Source organism: Carcharhinus amblyrhynchos, chromosome 1 (genome assembly GCF_965287045.1).
Source record: "Carcharhinus amblyrhynchos chromosome 1, sCarAmb.v2.hapA, whole genome shotgun sequence".
Taxonomy (NCBI): Eukaryota; Metazoa; Chordata; class Chondrichthyes; order Carcharhiniformes; family Carcharhinidae; genus Carcharhinus; species Carcharhinus amblyrhynchos.
Window position 1 is genome coordinate 114,430,487 of NC_137324.1, and position 22,498 is coordinate 114,452,984.

The window sequence follows — 22,498 nt, forward strand, 5'->3', positions numbered from 1 at the left end:
TCCAATTCCACTGTGAATATTTTCAATGATCCAGCCTCCTCTGCTCTCTGTGGTGGAGAATTCCAAAGATTAATGACCCTATGAGAGGGAAAAAAGTCCTCATCTTTTAAAGGGGGGCACTTGGAAACTATGTTTTAGATTCTCCCAGGAGTAGAATAATCACAACAGTTATGAAGTTTGAGTACAACAACAGAAATCAAAGTCAATACTTCAACACAAAGACGGAAATACAAATTGAATTCCTGACATTTTGCAATGCAAACATCATCTACTCTTGAATGGCTGGTGTTCGCTAGGTCTTTTGGGGTTCATGAATTCTGAAAGCAGTAACCTAAATTTACTTCAGAAATGTATTGCATAAATTTTGAATGACAATTTTAGATCTGAATGCAAGTAAAGGAAATACACTTTCAATCAGTACATTGGCATATGTCATTACAAAAATTTTTTTTGTCTTTTATTGCTTTACTTGGTGTCGTTCATGGTATGCACCAATTCTGCTAGTGTGGCAGGTGAAAGGTTTATATTAAAATCTACCAATGCACCTCCATAATTATCTGCTCGTTGTGTGAAAGTGATTGATTTACCAATGACTCTAATTTTGTTCCTGTTCCTAGTTTCATGGAGAATATTTTCTCAGCCATTTCTTACCTTAGTGATTGAGCTGAGACTGGGAAAATGTAGTGAAATGTCAAGATATTCTTTGACTTTGTGGCAGTAAGTCACCTTATGTATTACCAAAATACATAATTTTAATGGGTTATTAATACTTTTTTGGGGACAGGCAATCCTTTGTCACAGGATATTTTGAACCTCTATCAAGAACCAGATGGAACAAGAAAGCTACTGAACTACATGCTTGATAACTTAGCAGGTATTTTGTAAGCTCCTTCAATTTGTGCCTGTAGCAGTATTTTTAACGTTTACTTATTTCTAAAACAAAGGTTAATGTAAATGATAGTTGAAAATGTTTGTCCACATTCTAAAGCTGAAACATACATACTCATGAGAAGGGAAATGTTGTGTTTCACTGTTCCAGTTTATTGTGTTTTGATTTATTTTTGTATGTGTGATTTGTGTATTTGCAGTTTAACTGAGACAAATTATGTCTTGCATTCCTTCTCCTCTCCCACCTCCTGGCCTCACCATTTTCTCCTTTTAGCAGAACTTTTTTTAAAAAATGTGGGTGTCACGGAGAAGGCCAGCGTTTATTCCCTGTCCTTAATTGTCCTTTGTCCTTTGCAAGATGGTGGTGAGCTGCTTGGTCATTTTCAGACAGTAGTTGCTGTAAACCACTTTGCTTTTGGTCTAGAGATGCATGCAGGCCAGACTAGCAAGTTTTCTCCCCTGAAGGATATGACATGAGCCAGATGGCTTTTTAGGATAATCAGAAATTTCATCTTTTGCATTCTTGATTCTAGTTTTTAAATTCCAGAGTTTTACTTGCTGAATTGAATCTGAATTCCTAAGCTGCCTTGGTGGGATTTGAAATTATATTGCAATAGTATAAATATTTCTTTTGTGGGACATAAGAGTAAGTCCAGTTTTTAAGCAAGTTTTTTTCCAAAGCTTTCAGTGATTACTTCAGAAATGGTACTGCAAATTGGCAATTCTCATTTCAACCATAAATAAGACCAAGGATTGGATCGAAAAGTGGGAATCTTGCATTTTAAAGTATTTTGTTTTCCTCTTAAAGTTCATCCAGAACAGCTTCCTCAGAGGCCATGGATCACTTTGAAAGAAAGAGACCAAGTGTTGCCAACAGGTAAATATGTATGTACTGATGTCACTAAATATGGGTATAGATCTGAAATGGATCTGCAGCTTCTAAACTTCCCCTGATTTTTTTTTTGCTGCACAAACAATAGGAAGGAAGTTTGTTGTACATTTTAAATTATTACTAATTGTGTAAACTAACTTGTATTATGAATAACTTTGTTTCATCACTCAAGTTTCCATCAGATTAATCAATAACATTTTGCTGTCAGCAGTTAACAGAATTATAATGAAATGAAATGCAATGCAATGGCAAACATTGATGTATTTTGATCAAGGCTCATCTGATGAGTGCACCAGAAGTATATTCTGCATAGCATTTATCCAGCACTGAGCAGAGATTCAGTTGGGACAATGTGTAAACTTGTTATTCCGAAGATTATTTTGGTGAATTGATAAGTGTTACAAAGAATAACTGAGATCACATTTGTTTACTGCAAAATAAGATTGCATATGTTGATCTCTCAACACCAAGGAGCACTTCCAGCTCATTCCATTGTTTGGACAATGAGCTGCTGAGTTGCAGTACTGTTTTAAGACTTGGCATCTGTGTCACTAGCAACTAAATATCATAAGAGTGACAGTTCGCTGGATTTGGAGCAAAGCAACAAGTTAATTCTCAAATCCTTTCCAAAGATCTTTCTATTTAATTGATTCTCATAAATTTGAGATCTGATGAGTAAACTGGATTTATCAGAGAGAGAGAGAATAGAATTGAAATCCATATGCAGTAATGAATTTTTATAAAAGAACTGGATTTTGAGCTTGGAGGGTGGTGATGTGTTTTGTTCTTGTGATTTTTTTTTTCACAGCAGTTTTTATTGCAGTTGTCAAAACTAAATTGAAAGTCGGGGCAAAACAAATTCAAGGTATATGTTCGTTACTTTAGTTACTTTCAAGGGCTCATTTCTAGTTGCGAAAGCAGTAGTATCTGAGACCAAGAGAAATTGCACTTTGGCTGGCAGCCACAGTGCATGCTAAGTGCGCATTATATAACTGTTCCTGGTGCTTGGCTGTCAGCATCTGGAGTTACGGTGGGGAAAGAAAAGCTAGCTCTTTTTAAATTCATTAAAAACTACCTATAAGTTCATTGAGTAACTATTTCAGTGAAGTTGTATGAATATACCATCTGAAATCTTAATGATGGCAAATTTTAATGATGGCATTTATGAACTACACCAAATTTGATAGACAACGCAGGGGATGGGAATATAAATCTGACAATGAATATTGTCATGTTTGAGAACTGTAATATTCTCATTACAGTTGCCATTGTTTTATTCCTCCAAAACCCCATTTTGATCAATCACCTAACTTATTCTCTAGCGCTTATTATAGTATTTGTAAAGGAAGTCTTGTGGCACAGTGGTCTCTGAACCAGAAGCTTTGGATTCAAGTGTATAATGCCACGACTAGCTGCCAATGGGAGATGTGTTCATAATGCAGTTCAAGGGATGATGATCTGCATGGGAATCCTCCTACAACTTGTCTCATTATTCCCCAAAAGGGATAAGTGAAAGTGTAAGATGTACTTAAAAATAATATTTGTATAAATGCAATGTCATTTTCTCCTGTCCTCCATATTGGTTTATATGTCACTCTTCTGCTGATAACTCTTTTTGTAGCTGCTATCAATAATATTTTAATGGTTACAGTAATTGACTTCAGCTAATTATTCCACAGTTTCTCCTCCTACCCAAAGAACCATCTTGCAATGGGTTAACCAAGCACACTTGCATTTCATGATGGTGTAATTATAATGCTAAATCATGTGACAAATATATTTTGTGGGCATGTTCAGGAATTCCTAATACAGTGTACAAGTATAAGGAAAAAAACTTTATGAAGAAAGAAGATATTTGTCTTTAAAATCAAAGAATGATATAGTACCGAAAGGGAGAGTCAGCCCATACAAAAACCAAAATACTGCGGCTGCTGAAAGTCTCGGAAAGAGTAACAGCCATTGTGTTTGTTCCAGCTCTTGTGAAGCTCTACCCCAATAGCCCCAAACCCTTGCTGCTCCCGTCTTGAATTTTTTTTCTAAATATCTCTCCAATTCCTTTTTTTTTGAAGTAATTATTGAACCCCTGCTTCCACCACACTTTTTCAAGCAGTGCAGTTTGTATCATAGCAACTCTGCATCACTTGTTTTTGTTTTACCACTTGTATTTAAATCTAAAATCGCAGTGGTTTCTCCTTGTTTACTTACTAAACCTTTTATGATGTTGGAACAGCTTTTTAGTGAATATTCTCTTCTCTTTGCCATTTCTGCTCTAATGAGAATGACCTCAGCCTCTTCAGTCTCTTTACATCACTGAAGCCTTTTATACCACTTGAGTAAACTTCTACATCCCCTAAAGTCCTGACATCCTTCAAGCATGGTACCCAGAACTGGCCACAATATGCCAGTTGGGGCTTAAGTAGTATTTTATATGAAGGGTTAACATAACTTCCTTCCCTTTTTGTACTATTTATGCTTCTATTTATGAAGCCAAGGATCACAGTCTGCCTTTCTAACAGCCATCTCAACTTGTCTTGCTACCTTCTAAGACTTGTGTTCATACCAAAACTATTTTTTCATTTAAATTGACTGTCCTCATTTTTCTTAAGCAACTGTGCATTAAATTTCATCTGCCATGTGTCAATTTTGCCATCAGAGCATTAAAAAAAAAATCAGGAGTAGACCCCTACAGCCATGGTTTAATGTGACCACATTTGATCTTGGACTTCAATTCTGCTTTCCCTCATAGCCCTTGATTTTTTTTTGAGATGAAAAATATCTCTATCACAAACTTTTTGTTCAGTGATACGAGTTTCCACAACTACCTGGGTTGGAGAATGCCAAATAGTTAGAACCCTTTTGTGTGAAGAATTTTCTCGTCTTCTGTGTCCTAAATGGCCTTTTTTTTCTTGACGCAACTGGGACCTATAGTTATCATCCCTCAATTGACAATGAGGTAAGTTTGGATCTCATAATGACATCCCTTGGGAGAAAGAAAGCTTCAACTTAATAAATGTTTATTTACAATTTCTTTCCAAGAAATACTTAACATTACAAGCTTCTAACGTAGCTTATTTTAGAAACTTAGAAACTTGACGTAGAAACCCTACAGTACAGAAAGAGGCCATTCGGCCCATCAAGCCTGCACCAAACACAATCCCACCCAGGCCCTACCCCCCATCTCCCTACATATTATACCCACTAATCCCTCTAACCTATGCATCCCTGGACACTAAGGGGCAATTTCTTAGCATGGCCAATCAACCTAACCCGCACATCTTCAGACTGTGGGAGGAAACCGGAGCACCTGGAGGAAACTCATGCAGATACGAGGACAACTTGCAAACTCCACACAGACAGTGACCCGAGCTGGGAATCAATCCCAGGACCCTGGAGCTGTGAAGCAGCAGTGCTAATTACTGTGCCACTGTACCTTTTTCATTTTGTTCCACAAATACGCATCATGTTAAAAAGTCAACACAAGTCACTACATGAACATCTAGGAGTAGCAGGATTTAATCAGCATAGCATTATCTTAAGTCAGAACCTGCCTTTTCTCTGCACCCTTTAATCTTTTAGCAGGATGCAAATAATTACAAGTTTTTTTTTCCATAATTTTTTGGTAGTCAACCAAAGGTAGTGAAGGTGAATTAAAGTTTTTTGTCTTTAGAAACATCTTGACCAGCTTGTATTTCTATTCAACCTTTTCTGTTTTCAATACAAGCAGACCCAGGTGAAATCTAAGACTGCGCTGAGTTAGATAATCTCCACTGTGACAGCATTGGTGATCTGAATTTCAGATATAGAGATGAAAAATTATATACAGCCCTGTTTTGGTCATTTGTTTCTGCATATGGACTGTGCTTCCCCTCTCTCTTCAGTTTGATTAGAGTGTTTAGATGACTGCACCGGTGGCCAAAATATCATTGGATTTGTGGCATATGTGGAGCTGCACTTCCCATATGGACTATCAGAGGGGAGTGTTACAAGAATTAAGAGCATTCGGAGGCCATTTGGTCCCTCGAGCTGCTTCGCCATTTGTACTGCTGATCAGATTGTGACCTCAAATTCACTTTCCTGTCTACCCTCCATAATCCTTACTCTTTTGTTTGTCAAAAATCTGTCTGACTCAGCTTTGGATATATCCAGTCTGATCCTACACTGCTTGCTGGGGAAGAAAATTCAGTGTGAATGTGGAACTTTAATCAATTGAACTACCTGCTTCATTGATGTCCTTTTAGGAAAGAAACTCTGTCAGTCTTTTGCCTTGTCTGACCTACATGTGACACCAGGCCCACAAAATATGCTTGACTCTTAACTGCCATCTGAAATGGCCGAGCAAACTATTCAGTTCAAGAGTAATTAGGGATGGGTAACAAATGTGCTGGTCTTGTTAGAACATAGAACATTACAGCGCAGTACAGGCTCTTCGGCCCTCGATGTTGCGCCGACCAGCAGAACCAACCTAACGACCCTCTAACCTAAACTATTCCAGTATTATCCATATGCCTATCCAGTGGCCATTTGAACGCCCTTAAAGTTGGCGAGTCCACAATTGCTGCAGGCAGGGCATCCCATGCTCTTACTACCCTCTGAGTAAAGAAATTACCTCTGACATCCATCCTATAATTATCACCCCTCAACTTAAAGCTCTGTCCCTTCGTGTTAGCCATCACCATCCGAGGAAAAAGGCTCTCACTGTCCAACCCATCTAATCCTCTGATCATCTTGTATGCCTCAATTAGGTCACCTCTCAACCTTCTTCTGTCTAACGAAAACAACCTCAAGTCCCTCAGCCTTTGCTCATAAGACCTTCCCACCATACCAGGCAACATCCTGGTAAACCTCCTCAGATCCCTTTCCAATGTTTCTACCTCTTTCTTATAATGCGGCGACCAGAACTGTACGCAATACTCCAAGTGCGGCCGCACCAGAGTTTTGTACAGTTGCAACATTATCTCACAGCTCTGAAATTCAATCCCTCTACCAATAAAAGCGAACACACCGTACACCTTCTTAACAATCTTGTCAACCTGGGTGACAACTTTCAGGGATCCATGCACATGTACACTGAGATCTCTCTGCTTGTTGACACTACCAAGAGTCCTTCCATTAGCCCTATATTCTGTAATCCTGTTACTCTTTCCAAAGTGAATCACCTCACACTTTTCCACATTAAACACAATTTGCCACCTCTCAGCCCAGCTCTGCAGCTTACTTATGTCTCTCTGCAAACTGTAACATCCACCTTCACTGTCTACAACTCCTCCAACTTTAGTGTCATCCACAAATTTACTAACCCATCCTTCTACACCCTCATCTAGGTAATTTTTATAAATGACACACAGCAGTGGCCCCAAAACAGACCCCTGTGGTACACCACTAGTAACGGAACTCAGGTTGAATATTTCCTGGAGGCTCACGTTCCATTAAAAAATAAGGAGTCTTATGATTAAACAGTAGCCCTGTGTTCTAGGCTGTCACACCAGGGGAAACATCTTCTTGGCATCCACTTTGTCAAGCCCCCTTGGGATCTTCTGTATTTCAAGAAGATCGCCTCTCATTCTTAACTTCAGTAACTATAGGTTTAACTTTTTCAGAAGGTAACCCTTTCATGCCAGTGCGCGTTCTCTGAAGGACTTCCTTCAGTGCGATGAATAAAACTGTACACCATACAATGCATGTCATAATACTATGGCCCTGAAAGGTTGTAGCAGCATTTCTCTACTTTTATACTCTTCCCCTTTAAATAAACAGCAGCATTCAATTTGCCTTCCTAATTGGTTTCTATCACCTTCATACTAACTTTTATGGTGATTCATATCTCAGAAAATCCAGATCCCTCTGTTTTGTACAGTTCTGCAGACTTCATTTAATTAATAGGCTGTCTTTCTTCTCGTCTTGCCGAAGTGGACAAGTTTCACATATTCCCAAATTATACTCTGCCAATTTTTTGCCCACTCAACCTATCCAAATCTCTTCGTAGATCTTGACTTTCCTACCTATCTGTGTGTCATTAGCAAATTTAGCGAAGCTACACCTGGTCCCTTCTTTCAAGACATGATATAAATTGTAAATAATTGAGGTCCCAGCATGATTCCTGTGGCAATCCACTAGTTGCAGTTTGCCAACCTGAAAATGACCCATTTATCCCTATCTATTCTAATACGTTATAATCGACACAACTTTTTATTTTGTGAGGTAACTTTTGATATGCTACCCCTTTTTAATAGAGAAAATTGAAAGAATGTGTTTTTAAAAACCTCTATAATACAAGCTCTCTGTGACCTGGTAGGTATAGGCATCAATAAACTTACTGCAAAGTTCGAAATGGCTATTTCAAATGAGAAATAGAAATGAGTGGTTCTACTGAAATTAGGGACCACGTATAAACCACATTGCATTTAAAAATGCTTATGGTTGATGCTCAGACTTCTGCATTGAGAAGTACAGTAGTCAAAATTTAAGGAAATACAGTTTCTTGATCTCGCAGCTAATCTTAAATCTCACTAAAGGGACTCTCAAATTACAATTTAATTAGCATGTTTGTGGATATATTTTCATCCTAATGTTTAACAAATGGTATTCAGAACATTCTGTTATGCATTTTTGAACTACATAAATTTATGATGTCCGCCTGATTTTTTTTTTATATATATATATGTCTGCTCTTTTTCAATTGAATGTTTTACTTATTTAGAGTTCTCGTTTGATTTGATAGAATCATGATCAGTAAGCTCCCAGTATTGGTTAAACTGCTGATGATTTACACATTTTAATGATGTGTGGATTTTCTTTACAGCATTGTTCACAATCATGTGTTATAATGTTCTATGTGACAAGTATGCCACAAGGCAACTGTACGGCTACTGTCCATCCTGGGCTTTGAACTGGGAGTACAGGAAAAAGGGAATCATGGAAGAAATTGTAAATTGTGATGCAGACATCCTAAGCCTTCAGGTAAGGCAGTAGAACCAACTAAAGCTCTTGATGCATCTGTATGTGCAAGTTTCCTCACTCCTCACCTCATCCCCTCTGCATTTTGGGAGGGACAAAGGAAAGAAGAGAAAAATATGTAACATTCATCCCCTCCTTCAAAACTTTTTTCAAAAGCTGTTTAGTCTGAATACTAATTCGTGTTTTGTTTCAGAGAATTGTAAGCCATATTTGTGATCGACAGTGGCAACATTAAGAACTCTTAAGCTTTAAATTATTTAACTAAGTGCAGTTTAATTAAATCTTTTATTTTAGATCTTTTACCTCATTCCAATTCAACAAATTTGGAAGCCCTGTATCAATTATTTTGAATTTTTTTTTGTAGTTTCCTAGTCGGAAGCTTTTTCCTAAAGCTTGGTCTTGCTGCGCTGCTTCTCAAATAGCTTCCTCGATAATTACAAAAATCTGTTGGTTCAGTTAAGGCTACCTGTGTGATACTTGGATTAGTCTGATTTACTGTTAATCTTCCAGTGCAGTTCTCAGGTTTTGATTTGATTTATTACTGTCACATATTAGCATACAGTGAAAAGTATTGTTTCTTCTGCGCTATACAGACAAAGCATACAGTTCGTAGAGAAGGAAATGAGAATGTAGAATGTGGTGTTATAGTCATAGCTGGGGTGTAGAGAAAGACCAACTTAATGCAAGGTAGGTCCATTCAAAAGTCTGACATCAGCAGGAAAGGAGCTGTTCTTGAGTCAATTGGTATGTGACCGTAGAGTTTTGTACCTTTTTCCTGACGGAAGAAGGTAGAAGAGAAAATGTCTGGGGTACGTGAGGTCCTTTAATTATGCAGGCTGCTTTACCTAGGCAGCAGGAAATGTAGACAGTCAACAGATGGCAGCTAGTTTGCATGATGGATTGGGCTACATTCACGACTATTTGTAGTTCCTTGTGGTCTTGGGCAGAGCAGGAGCCATACCAAGCTGTGACACAACCAGAAAGAATACTGCTTTTTTTTTTGGTGCATTTATAAACATTGGTGAGAGTTGTAGCTGACGTGCTACGTTTCCTTAGTCTTCTGAGAAAGTAGAAGCATTGGTGGGCTTTTCTTAACTATAGTGTTGGCATGGAGTGGAGGGGGACTAGGATAGGTTGTTGGTGATCTGGACACCCAAAAAACCTGAAGCTCTCAACCCTTTCTACTTCGTCCCCATTTATGTAGACAGAGGCATGTTCTCCTCTACACTTCCTGAAGTCAATGACAGTCTCCTTTGTTTGTTGATATTGAGGCAGAAATTACTGTGGTCTTGTACTCCTAACTCGTCATTGTTCGAGATCCCACACACTAAGGTGGTGTCATCAGCAAACTTGAAAATCAAGTTGAAGGGGAATTTGACCACACAGTCATAGATATATAAGATGTGTAGGAGGGGGCTGAGAGCGCAGCCTTGTGGGGTACTGGTGTTGAGCTTGATGTTGGAGGAGGTGTTGTTGCCTAACCTTACTGATTTGTTCTGTGGGTTAGGAAGTTCAGGAGCCTATGTCCAAGCCACTGAGTTTGGAGATGAGTTACGTGGAATAATGGTGTTTTGAAGGCTGAGCTGTAGTCAATAAATAGGAGTCTGATATAGGTGTCTTTGTTATCCAGGGTTGAGTGCAGGGCCATTGAGATGGTATCTGCTGTGGATCTGTTGCGGCGGTACGCTAACTACAGTGGATCCAGGCAGTCCGGGAGGCTGGAAATTGATTTGTGCCATGACTAGTCTTCCTGAAGTACTTCATATGATGGATGTTAGAGCCACTTGACGATGTTCATTAAGGCATGCTGCTTGGCTTTTCTTTTGTACCGGAATGATGGTCATCGTCTTGAAGCAGATGGGGACCTCAGGTTGTTGCAAAGAGAATTGAAGATGTCTGTGAATACCCCTGCCAGCTGTTCCACGCAGGATTTGAGTACTCGTCTAGGTACCTCATCCAGGCCAGTCACTTTCCGTGAGTTGACCTTCGACAAAGCTGCTCCGACGTTTGCATTGGTGACCTCAAATACAGGTCTGCCCAGGGTGGAGGGCATGCTCTCGCTGACCTCTTGCTCAAAACGGGCATAGAATGCATTGAGCTCATCAGGGAAGAGTGCATTGGAGCCAGAGATTTTACGTATCTTGTAGCCTATAATGTCTTGGAGACCTTGCCGTAATCAGTGGGAATCTGTGTGGCTAGCCTGAAGCTCTAGCTTGGTCCAGTACAGTCTTTTGGCATCTTTGATGGATCTCTTTAGAATTGTGCCTGGCTTTCTTATATCGCCTGATGTGAACACCTCAGACCTAGACTTTAGCAAGTAGTGGATATCCCTGTTAATCTATGGTTTCTGGCTGGGAGGCACATGGATTTGCTTCTTTGGCATGCAGCCTTCGACATGCTTACTAATGAAGTCAGTTATTGTAGTGGTGTACTCGTTCAGGCTGGTCACAGAATTTTTAAATACTGACCAATCCACTGGCTCCAAGCAGTCCCGTAGGAAATCATCCAGTTCCTCAGATCAACATTGCACAACTTTCTTTGATGGATTCTCCCACTTCAGTTTTTATTTGTAAGCTAGGAGCAGGAGCACAGCCTTGTGGTCTGATTTGCCAAACTGGGCAGATGATAGAGCAGTAGGCATGTTTTGGTATTTGTGTAGCAGTAGTTTAGGATGTTTGGGCCTCTGGTGGAACAAGAGTCATGTTGGTGGTAACTTGGTAATACGCTCTTGAGCTTGGCCTGATTGAAGTCCCAGGCCAGGATAAACAAAGCCTCTGAATGTTTCATCTCAAAGCTATTTGTAGTGGTATGTATTTCTTCCAGTTCTATCTTCATGTCCACATGGGATGCAGACTGCCATCAGAATAAAGGAGGTGAACACCCTTGGAAGGTAGTAAGGGCAGCATTTTGTATGGAAAATAAATAGTACCAACAACAAAATAGAAGTTTAGTGGCATAGAGTAATGAGAGCCAATTTCAAAAACTTACCCTGCCTGGATTATCAGCTTTTTACCTTGAGAATGCTGTTGAAATATGGTGAGAGGGGAAATTATTTCCATGCAATATTTCATGGTCATCAAATTGGGGGGAATAAAGCAGGCTCCTCCCGCATTGATGTTGGGCGCAAGGTGGTATTTGCGCACCTCTTCGCAATCAAGTCACATATAGTATTGTCTGTAGTAATGCCTACCTATAACCATAGGAGAGTTATGTGTGTATCAGTTTTATCCTTTCCTCAAGTCCTGATTCCAAAGATGTGTATCAAGGGATAGAAAAACAGCTTTTTCCTCCCCCAAAGTCTCTTTGAAAGGTTCGGCATTTGAAAACCAATTCAAATATTTTTTCAAGAGTAAACCTATATGCAGGAAAAGGAGAGTTAAACGAAAGGATGAGGCTGGCTTTAGGGATTGAAAATTAGATCCTCTCGTAGAAGCGAAGTGCATGACTAAGGCAACCAAATGAGTACTTTGCATTTGACATCACTAGGTAAGAGGATGTTGCTAATGTCACAGTAAAATTAGGTACTAGTAAAATGGGGTAGCATAAGATGGAAGGAAGTATTTAAAAGATTGTCAGTGCTCCAAAATAGAAACATTACCTAGTTTATGTTGGACACATCTTAGATTGCTGAGGGAAGTTAGAGTGAAGCTGCCGAGGTTCTGGACACAAATCTTGCGTCACTCTTGTATCAAAATAGGACCTGAGATTTGTAAATATAATACTGCTGTACAAAATAGGAATACTGGTTTGAATCCAACAATTACAGGCCAGTTATCCAATGTCGGGGATAGGAAAACTTTGATGCAATCTGGGATAAAATAAATGGCACTAGGGGAAAAATATGGATAAACTTTTATTAAGGGCAGATCATGATTGATTTAACATGTGCTTTTTGAAGTAATAGAGTGGGTTTATGAGAGTAGTGTGGCTAATGATGATTCAGAAAATAGTTAACATTCTAAATTGAAGCCAATGGGATTAAATAGGTAATGGTCAAGCAACAAAAAGCAGGGTGGAGGTGAGTATTTGATTAGAAGGATCTATGCATTGGTATTTCACAGGTCATAGGGCTATTGCTCTTTTTGACAACGATTAATAGCTATGCACAGCATAATTTCAAAATTTACAGCTGACATGGTACTTCAAAGTAGTAAACAGTGAGGAGGATAGTCGCAAACTGAAGGAGGACATAAAATGGTGAAATAAGCAGGCACAAGGAAAATTAAATTTAATAGAATAATGTGGTGATTAATTCTGGCAGGACGGGTGAAGCAAACAAATGTAAACAAAATAGTGCAATTTTGAAACCAGTCCAACAACACCTTGAGCTTTATGTACACAATTCATTTGGAGGTAGCTGGACAAGGTGAATTAGCTGTTTCCTTGTTTTCTCCTTCCTTGCTCTCATAAGTAGAGATGTAAGAGTACAAAAGCAAACAAGTTGCACTAAACCTTTTCGTAAAATACTGGTTGGGCCCCAGCTGATGTACTCTGCCTGTTTTGTCCAGACCTTGGCAGAGTGATTTTATTAAAAATGGTGCCAGGAATGAAACACTTCAGTTATGTGGAGAAGTTGGGATTGTTCTGCTGGAGCAGAGAAGATTAGACGAGATTTGATAGTATACAAGAACATAAAAGTATTTGATGGAATAATTAGACTATTACCAATCTCAAAAATTGTAAGTACTCATTTAAGGCAAATGCGTTGCCCGAAAGCGTTGAGGGAGTAGCTTCAATAACTTCCTACAGAAATTAAAACAAATACTTGAAGGGGGTTAATTTGCAGGGCTTTGGGGAAAAGTGTACGTGAGTAGGATTAATGAGTAGCAGAGGTATAAGGGCTGAATGGCTGCCTTTTGTGCTTTATCCATCTATAATTTCATCAATTATAGCAGTATGATGGGTAATATTCAATATCAAACACCTTTCATTATCGCTTGCTTGCAATGGGGTTAATGCTTGGGAGTAATGGAAATTGGAGCAGGTCTCTAGCTTGCTAGTGAGGCTGTACAGGCATTTGCTCCTCCAGGACATAGTACATGTACTTTTTGATGGTTGGTTTTAGTAGCTGAGCCTTTTTTTTTCAAAAATCCGCTCAGTATATAGTCATAACTTCTTTTGACACATTGTTGCAAGTTTTATTATTAAAGTCTAGAAAATTAATTTGTATTTGAACAGTGCTGTGTGATTTGCTCAATTTAGGTATAATGGGCTGTTCTGAAATTTGAAAAGTCAGAAGTTAACATCCAAGAGATCCTGGGAACACTTGTGGGATTTAAAGAGGTGTTTTGCTCAAATCAATGAGTCAGTTTGAAAGCATGAAATGTTGCTTTGAAATTTCAAGTAACAATGGTTTAGTATAGTTTTTAAAAAGTTACAGAAAATACTTTTTGAAAAGTTATTAACAATGTATTTCATATGCAATCTTATATCTGCTTGAGTTGAGAACTTGGCAGTTGTAAAAAGATAGCAGTGTATAACTGTTGGGTGTCTATCTTAGTACAATTAAAATGAGATATAATGTATGCTGTGTTACTTTAGACTGGAATTAAATCTGAAACAAGATAAATCAAATAACTTCTGTTGCAAATTGATCCATGACCTCTTCTTTGGTGCATTGCACAAAGGGAATACCCAAAATTGCACTGGGATTCCCCTGGAAGTCCCCACATAAAAGGTTGCACAACATTTACATAAGAAGTTCAAACTTCTAGTGGACGATTGCCTTGCACTGAGAACTATTCGATTTTAAATTGCAGGCTTCTGATGGCTCTAACTTGCAAGAAAAGTTACCCAGGTAAAGTTAGAACTTCTGGGTAACTATAGTATTCATTTCCCTCACTCCACATCCCTAATATTTGCCCTCTCACTTTTAAGAAATTGACCTTCTTTGCCAACTTGGATTGCAAAGGAATTTGCCATCAGACTATTTGCTTTTTCTGGGACGACTTTGTGCTTTTCAGTGTAGTTACTGCTGACAGAAGCTTAAAATGTAATGGAAAGGCAAAGTAGAAAAGACTGCCAGGTATTAGTTTCCTGCCGTCAAACAAAAGGACTGACGGATGTAACATACCAGCAACATCCAGAATTAATGTTTGAGATTTGATATCACAATGGGCCTTTATTCCCTGATATATTTTATATGTAAATTTCACTTCTCCACATTTAATTTCATCTGCCATGTCTCTAACCCATTTCACCATTCTGCCTATAATCCTGAAACCTATCATTATCCATTACCTTGCCAAATTTTACATCATCTATATAATTTATAGTACTGCTCTCTACACCTGAATCTAGTTATTTATATAAATAACTAAAGAATAATGAACCCAAAACTTGGGAAACACTGCTGCAAACCATCTCCCAGTCTGCAAAGCATCCATCCACCACCATACTTGCTTGTTTGCATGGATATTCACAAAATCAGAAAAGAGGGTTTCTGAATCTGTGTCGAGGGTGTTTCTGCCACTGACAAGAAGCTAGCGCTGTAACTTTTATAACTAAGTAGAAATCTGCCCTGAATGAGTCTTTTTTGAAGTTCATTTTGGCAAAGTAGTAAATATACATAATGGGGAGGTGATGGCTAGTGGTATTATCACTCAACTGTTAATCCAGAAAAGAAACCCAGATAATGCTCTGGGGACTTGGGTTCGAATCTCACCATGGCAGATGGTGGAATTTGAATTCAATAAAAAAAAGTGTGGAATTAAGAGTCTACTGATGACTATGAATTCATTGTTGGAAAAACCCATCTGGTTCACTAATGTCCTTTCGGGAAGGAAATTTGCCTTCCTTACCTGGTCTGGCCTACATGTGATTCCAGAGTCACAGCAATGTGGTTGACTCACAACTGCCCCCTGAAATGGCCTAGCAAGCCACTCAGTTGTATCAATTGCTACCAAGTCTCAACAAAGACATGAAACCAGATGGACCACCTGGCATTGACCCTGGCACCAGAAGAGACAATGGCAAAACAAACAGCACTGCCAACCGTAGGAAGTTCTCCTTAGTAACGTCTGGGGATTAGTGTCAAAATTGGGAGAGCTGTCTCGCAGACTAGTCAAGCAACAGCCTGACGTTGTCATTTTCACAGAATTATATCTTACAGATAACACACCAGACACCACCATATCATCTTTAAGTCCTGTCCCACTGGCAGGACAGACCCAGAAGAGGTGGCAGCAGAGTGGTGTACAGTTAGGTGGGAGTTCCCTTGGGTGCCCTTAATATCGACTCCAGACCCCATAAAGTTTCACGGCTTCAGATTAAACATGGGCAAGGAAACTTCTTACTGGTTACCACATGCTGTTCTTGTTGGGCTGATGAATCAGTATTCCTGCACGTTGAACAAGACTTGGAGGAAGCACTGAGGGTGGCAAGAATGTGAAATGAACTCTGGGTGGGGGATTTCAATGTCCACCACCAAGAGTGGTTCGGCGGCAGCAGCACTACTGATCGAGCTGGTTGGGTCCTAAAGGCATAACTGCTTGACTGGTCTGTAGTAGATGGTGAAGGAACCAACAAGAGGAAATAACATACTTGACTTCATCCTTACCAATCTGCCAGCTGCAGATGCATTTGTCCATGACAGTATCGGTAAGAGTAAGTATCAAGCAGTACCTGCTCAGTGATGACTAGTTTGGGTTCTGCCAGGGTCACTCAGCTGCTGACTTCATTACAGCCTTGGTTCAAACATGGACATAAGAGCTGAATTCCAGAGATGAGGCGAGAGTGACAGCCCTTGACTTCAAGGCTGCATGTGACTGAGTGTGGCGTCAGGATCCCTAGTGAAACTGGAATCATTGGGTACCAGGAGGTAAACTCTCTGCTGGTTGGAGACATATCTGGTACATAGAAAGATGGTTGTGGTTGTGGAGGGTCAGTCATCTCAGCCCCAAGACATCTCTGTAGGAATCCCACAGGATAGTATCCTAGGCCCAACTATCTTCAGCTGCTTCATCATTGACCTTTCTTCCATCATAAGGTCAGAAGTGGGGATGTTTGCTGATTGTACAATGTTCAGCACCATTAATGACGACTGAGTTACTGAAGCAGTCCATCTTCAAATACAAGAAGTTCTGGACAGTATCCAGGCTTGGGCTGACAAGTGGCAAGTAATATTCACATTACACAAATGCCAGGCAATGACCACTCTAACCACTGCCCCTTAACATTCAATGGTGTTACCATCACTGAATCCCCCACTGTCAACATCCTTGGGGTTACCATTGACTAGAAACTCAACTGGACTCGCCATATAGACACAATGGTTACAAGAACAGGTCAGAGACTAGGAATCCAGCGGTAAGTTACTCTCCTCCTGATTCCCCAGATCCTATCCACCATCTACAAGGCACAAGTCAGGAGTGTGCTGGAATATTCCCCACTTGCCTGGATGGGTGCAGCTCCAACAACACTCAAGAAGCTTGACACCATCCAGGACAAACTAGCTTGTTTATTTGGCACCAAATCTACAAATATTCAATCCTTCCACCACTGATGCTCAGTAGCAGCAGTGTGTACTATCTACAAGATACACTGCAGCAATTCATCAAAGATTCTTAGGCAGCGCCTTCCAAACCCACAACCACTTCCATCTAGATGGACAAGGACATCAGATAAATGGGAACGCCACCACCTCAAATTTCCCTCAAAGCCACTTACCATTCTGACTTGGAAATATATCACTGTTGCTTTGCATTTGCTGGGTCAAAATCCTGGAATTCCCTCCCTAAGGGCATTGTAAGTCAACCCACAGAACGGACTGCAGCAATTCAAGAAGGCAGCTCACCAGCACCTTCTCAAGGGCAACTAGGAATGGGCAATAAATGTTGGCCAGCCAGCAACACCTATGTGCCAGAGTGAATAAAAAAAAAAATGAGCAGAAGTACTAAAATAGGAGCTCATGTGATTTATGTTGGCCTCCCAACTTGATACCTTGTTATTGCTGTGTGGTCCAGTGGAGAGTTAGGGAATAATTTCATTGAGGAGGCCTCCTCATATGCCACTAAAAAATCCTTTTTAAAAAGTGTAGAGGCTAACAATGACAATTTTGAAACTCGAAGTTCTGAGAGCTGCTTTGCGTGAAAAAAGAGAAAACTTCAAGGTCACCTAATTGACCATATTGATTCAAGGAAACTGTATTGAGTGAAGATTCACATTCACATACAGCAAAGGAACTGTATGCTTGTAGTAAGGAGTAAAGAATTTTTGTTCCCCAAAAAGCAATAATAGTGTGGATTAAATTGCTAGTAAAGACCATTTAGAATGAGCTTTTCATCAGAAGGGATTGAGAATTATGGTGAAAATATTGAATATTGGAGTTGATCTAGCAAAAGCTTTCTAACTCTACTGCTAAAAAATAAAAATCTTGTAATTTTAAAGTGATTGCCATGGATAATACCACAGCAAATGTTAAGAGTATCCACTCTCCCCTCAAAAAAAGATAACGGGAGAGCCATGACAAATAATCAGTTCGCTTTTTGGGTTCCCCTTTTGCAAGCCTTTTAGATGAAAGTCAGATTGAGTGCCAGGTTTCACACTTCAAAATTTAAACTACGTTTACTTTCGCATTCCTAGCCAATTATGCTGTTATTGTGTTTTGATGTCCCAAATTAAAATATTTCTATCTTTTAATAGGAAGTAGAAACAGAGCAATACTTTAACCTCTTCCTGCCGGAGTTGAAGCAACGTGGATATGATGGGTTCTTCTGTCCGAAATCTCGTGCCAAATTAATGTCTGAACAGGAAAGAAAGCATGTTGATGGATGTGCAATATTCTTCAAAACAGAGAAGTATGTGTGAACTATTGGATATACTGCTTATGGCCTTGTCACCTACTATGGATTTCTGTTCTGAATCTAAGTTTTTATAATCCTTGTCAGCTTTATTTCAAAACTGATGTGTTTGTGACATTAATTGCACTAATCATTACTGCGGGTGATGATATACTGAGATTGCCATTGTCATTGAACTGGTAATCCAGAGATCCAGGGCAATGCTTTGGGGACCTGGGTTTGAATCCCACCATGGCAGATAGTGAAATTTTGAGTTTAATAAAAATCTGGAATTAAAGATCTCAGGATGACCATGAAACCATTGTTGTAAAAACTCATTTGGTTTACTAATTCCCTTTTTAAGGAAAAAAATTTGGCCTAAATATGACACCAGAGCCTAGCATTCAGTTCAAGGGCAATTGGACATGGGCAATAAATGCTGGCTCAGCAAGTGATGCCCACGTTGCCCTGAACAAATAGAAACAAACCATAATAGCTGCCACTGTCAATGAAAGGCAACCAATTAGAGTATAAATTTATAATGCAGGTTTAAGAAAGTATTTATCCATCACACTGGTCATAAACTTCGTATTAGTGATAAGTTGATATCATCTGTTGTGGTTTAGTATTTTCGAGACAGTGAAAATTTTTTTGAATAATTGGATTATCTCTCACTGAAGGCTTCTAGATATTGCGTACAGTTCTGATTGCCAGACTACCAGAAGGATGTGGATGTTTTGGAGAGGGTACAGAAGAGGTTTACCAGCATGCTGCCTGTTCTGGAGTATATTAGTTATAAGGAGAGGTTGGATAAACTCAATTTATTGTCACTGGAACGACAGAGGTTGAGGGGTGACTTAATAGAGGTTTAAAAGATTGAATGGCATGGACAGAGTGGATAGCCAGATGCTCTTTCCTAGGGTCCAAAAGTCAAGTACTAGAGCACATTAGGTTTAAGGTGCGTGGGGAAAAGTTTTAAAGGAGACATGCAAGGTTAATTTTTTTTACACAGGATGTTGAATGTCTGAAACGTGCTGCCCGAGAAAGTGGCGAGAGCAGGTATGATAGCGGCATTTAAGGGGCAACTAGGCAAGTACATAAATAAGATGGGAATGGAAGAGTACGAATTCCATAAGTGCATACAGTTTTAGTTTAGGCAGGCATCATGATCGTCGCAGGCTTGGAGGGCCTGTTCTTGTGATGTACTGTTCTTTCTTCTTGGTAATTTGGTAATTGTAATATGCCTTGTGACATCAGAAATGAGAAGCTCCTTTCTAGAGAGAATATTGAGAACATGTCATGCCAACCTTCTGAAGATTTCACTAGGGGTGTTAAGTGTAACAACAAGATCAAAACTTGCAGGGCTTGGGGAAGAAGAGTTTACTAAAATTGAAATGAAACGCTGAATTTTAAAAGAAAATGTCCTGAGACAACTTTTCATCGATCCACATTTTAGTTTAAAACGTGATGTGGTGATTTCCTGGGAGAACCCTGAGGTTATATTTTCAAAAAAAAACAAAACGCCATGAGATGCTTGGGAGTCTCATTTTGCTCCAGAGCCAGATTGGCATTTAGCTCTGGCACCTGATAGAACCTGGAAGTTAGACTTGAAATTATAACTATTCTCATGTCCACTGTACCAGTGTTAGTTGCACTTCAATTTCATTAAAATATACTTGAGTGCAAATTAGTCAAAAACCATCCTTAAAAAATGGAGACCATAGGAAAGCGCAGGCACTCTCCTTTTAAGATTAAGTATGAAAAATAGAGATTCAACTACGTAACCATCATTCTTGTACATTAAGCACATTATATTCAGGAACCTGTCCTCAGAAAAATTTCCATTTTAATGTAACATGTCACAGCATAATCAAGAAAGAAAGTACAGTGCAGGGCTTTGATGAAGATTTAATTGTTTAAAACATTGCAATAAATAATAAGAAAATTGCCTTGATTCTTGCTGTGCCTAAAAATCAGATTGTACTTGAAGAGTCTTTTAAGTAACTGCATGTGCAAGTAATTGAAGCTCTTAAATTTATTATGGTCAAAAATGTCTTGATCACTACATTTGAATACGATGGTTCAAAAGTTGCAGATATTTTGATATATTGTATATATGTAGATAACTTTCATTCAAGAGTTGTATGCACTTTAAGCCATTTAAGCCAGGGTGACAGTGATTAGCACTGCTGCCTCACAGTGCCAGGGTGATGTACTGTGTGAAGTTTGCATGTTCTCCCCATGTCTGTGAGAGCTTTCTCTGGGTGCTTTGGTTTTTTCTTACAGTCCAAAGATATACAGGGCTACTGGATTGGCCATGCTAAACTGCCCCTTTAGTGTCCCAAGATGTATAGGTTAGATGGATTAACCATGGCAAATGTGTGGGGTTACAGAGGTAGAGCAGGGGAAGATGGCTTGGGTAAGAGAGTCGGTGATATCCGTGGAATCGTAGATTAGCGTCAGATTGTCTCTGGGTGCCTGTATGAAAGAAATTTCGGGCTTGAATTTGCACATTTGACTTAGTGAAAAGAAATTACTTTTACAGACATTTTACATTGTAAATTCACCTTCAATTAATTAAATGCAGCATATTGAGCTGTCAAGTTGCTGTTATGCTTACAGTTGACTTGCTACTGTCTGGATCTATAATCTTTGTACAAGTTACATTTTGTTTCTTTATGATGTGTTTTATCCAGGGTGGGTTTAGCTTCAGGTTGAAGATAAAGATATTCTCAAAACTCGAGGGAAATGGTACATTTAGGCAAAAGGGGACCTGAATCTTAACAGGGAGAATCAAAATGTCCTGGAATATCCTGATACTGAAGACTGTGGGTGGGATTTTCAGGTTGTATCCACCCTAAAACTGGAAATTCCTGCCGGAGGTCAATGGAACTTTAAATAGTCCGTACCGTTTTCTGCCCTGCATGTGATGATTCCTGTGGTGGTCAGAACCAGAAACATGACCTTTTTTAAGTTCTTTAAAAATCATCAGCTATGAACCCAAGTATTTCTTATACTATATCTAATCTTGATAACTTTCATGTTAAGTACAAGATAGGAATGCAATTGTTTTCCATACCCATAGGCGTCCTTTTTTTGCCATTTATTTGACTAGACTTCAATATTAATGCTTGACATGAAGATATGTGTGGTGATGGAAGATGATGCATGAGTGGTTCTGAACCTTTCATGCTCTGTTTTCTTCTTTATTTGATTTAGAATCAGGGAAAAATTATGGTACAGAGAGAGCCCATTCAGTCCATCCTGTCAGTGCTATCCAAACAAGTGGAAAAAATAAACAGCAGCTCATTTTAATCCCTCTATCCGATACCTGGTCTGTAGCCCTGCAGGTTACAGCACTTCAGATCTAGGTATCTTTTTAAATGAGTTGAGCATTTCAACCTCAACCACCAACTTAGGCAGTGAATTCCAGATCTCCATCACTTTCTGGATAATAAAGGTTTTCCTCATGTCCTCTTCAATCTTTCTACCAATCATCTTAGATCTATGTCCCCTGGTAAATTACCCTTTAGTTAAGGGAAACCATTCTTTCTGTTTACAGTATCAATGTCCCTCATAATTGAGATGTACTAAATTAGCCCCCCAAAATTCCAGTGTTTTATCCAGTTCCATCATTACATCCTGCTCCTCTAATCAGTATCTTGCCCAATAAAAGAAAAAGCAGTCCATATGCTTTCTTGACCACCTTGTCCAAGTGTCCTGCCACATTTAAGGACCTGTAAACACTCAAGTCTATCGCTTCCTTAACCCCTCTCAGTATCTTCCCATTTATTGATTATTCCCTAGCTTTGTTTGCCCACACCACCACCAAATGCATTATTTCACATTTTTCCAGATTGAATCCCATTTTCCACCTCTGTCTGTTTTAACCAAACCATTGATATCGTTCTGGAGTCAACAGCTTTCCTCATCATTATCATGGTCACTTTGTCATCTGCAAATGTCCCACATTTAAGTCTAAATC

At 39.2% G+C, this 22,498-nt stretch overlaps 1 protein-coding gene across 1 annotated transcript in view; it reads left to right on the forward strand.

The window, feature by feature from the left end:
- Window positions 1–22,498, forward strand: part of cnot6l (CCR4-NOT transcription complex, subunit 6-like) — a 92,025-nt gene that overhangs the window by 44,477 nt on the left and 25,050 nt on the right. The window contains exons 5-8 of the mRNA XM_080191318.1: window positions 785–874; window positions 1,697–1,765; window positions 8,580–8,737; window positions 18,377–18,531. Coding sequence (XP_080047444.1) covers window positions 785–874; window positions 1,697–1,765; window positions 8,580–8,737; window positions 18,377–18,531 — 472 coding nt within the window. The remainder of the gene's footprint in view (window positions 1–784; window positions 875–1,696; window positions 1,766–8,579; window positions 8,738–18,376; window positions 18,532–22,498) is intronic.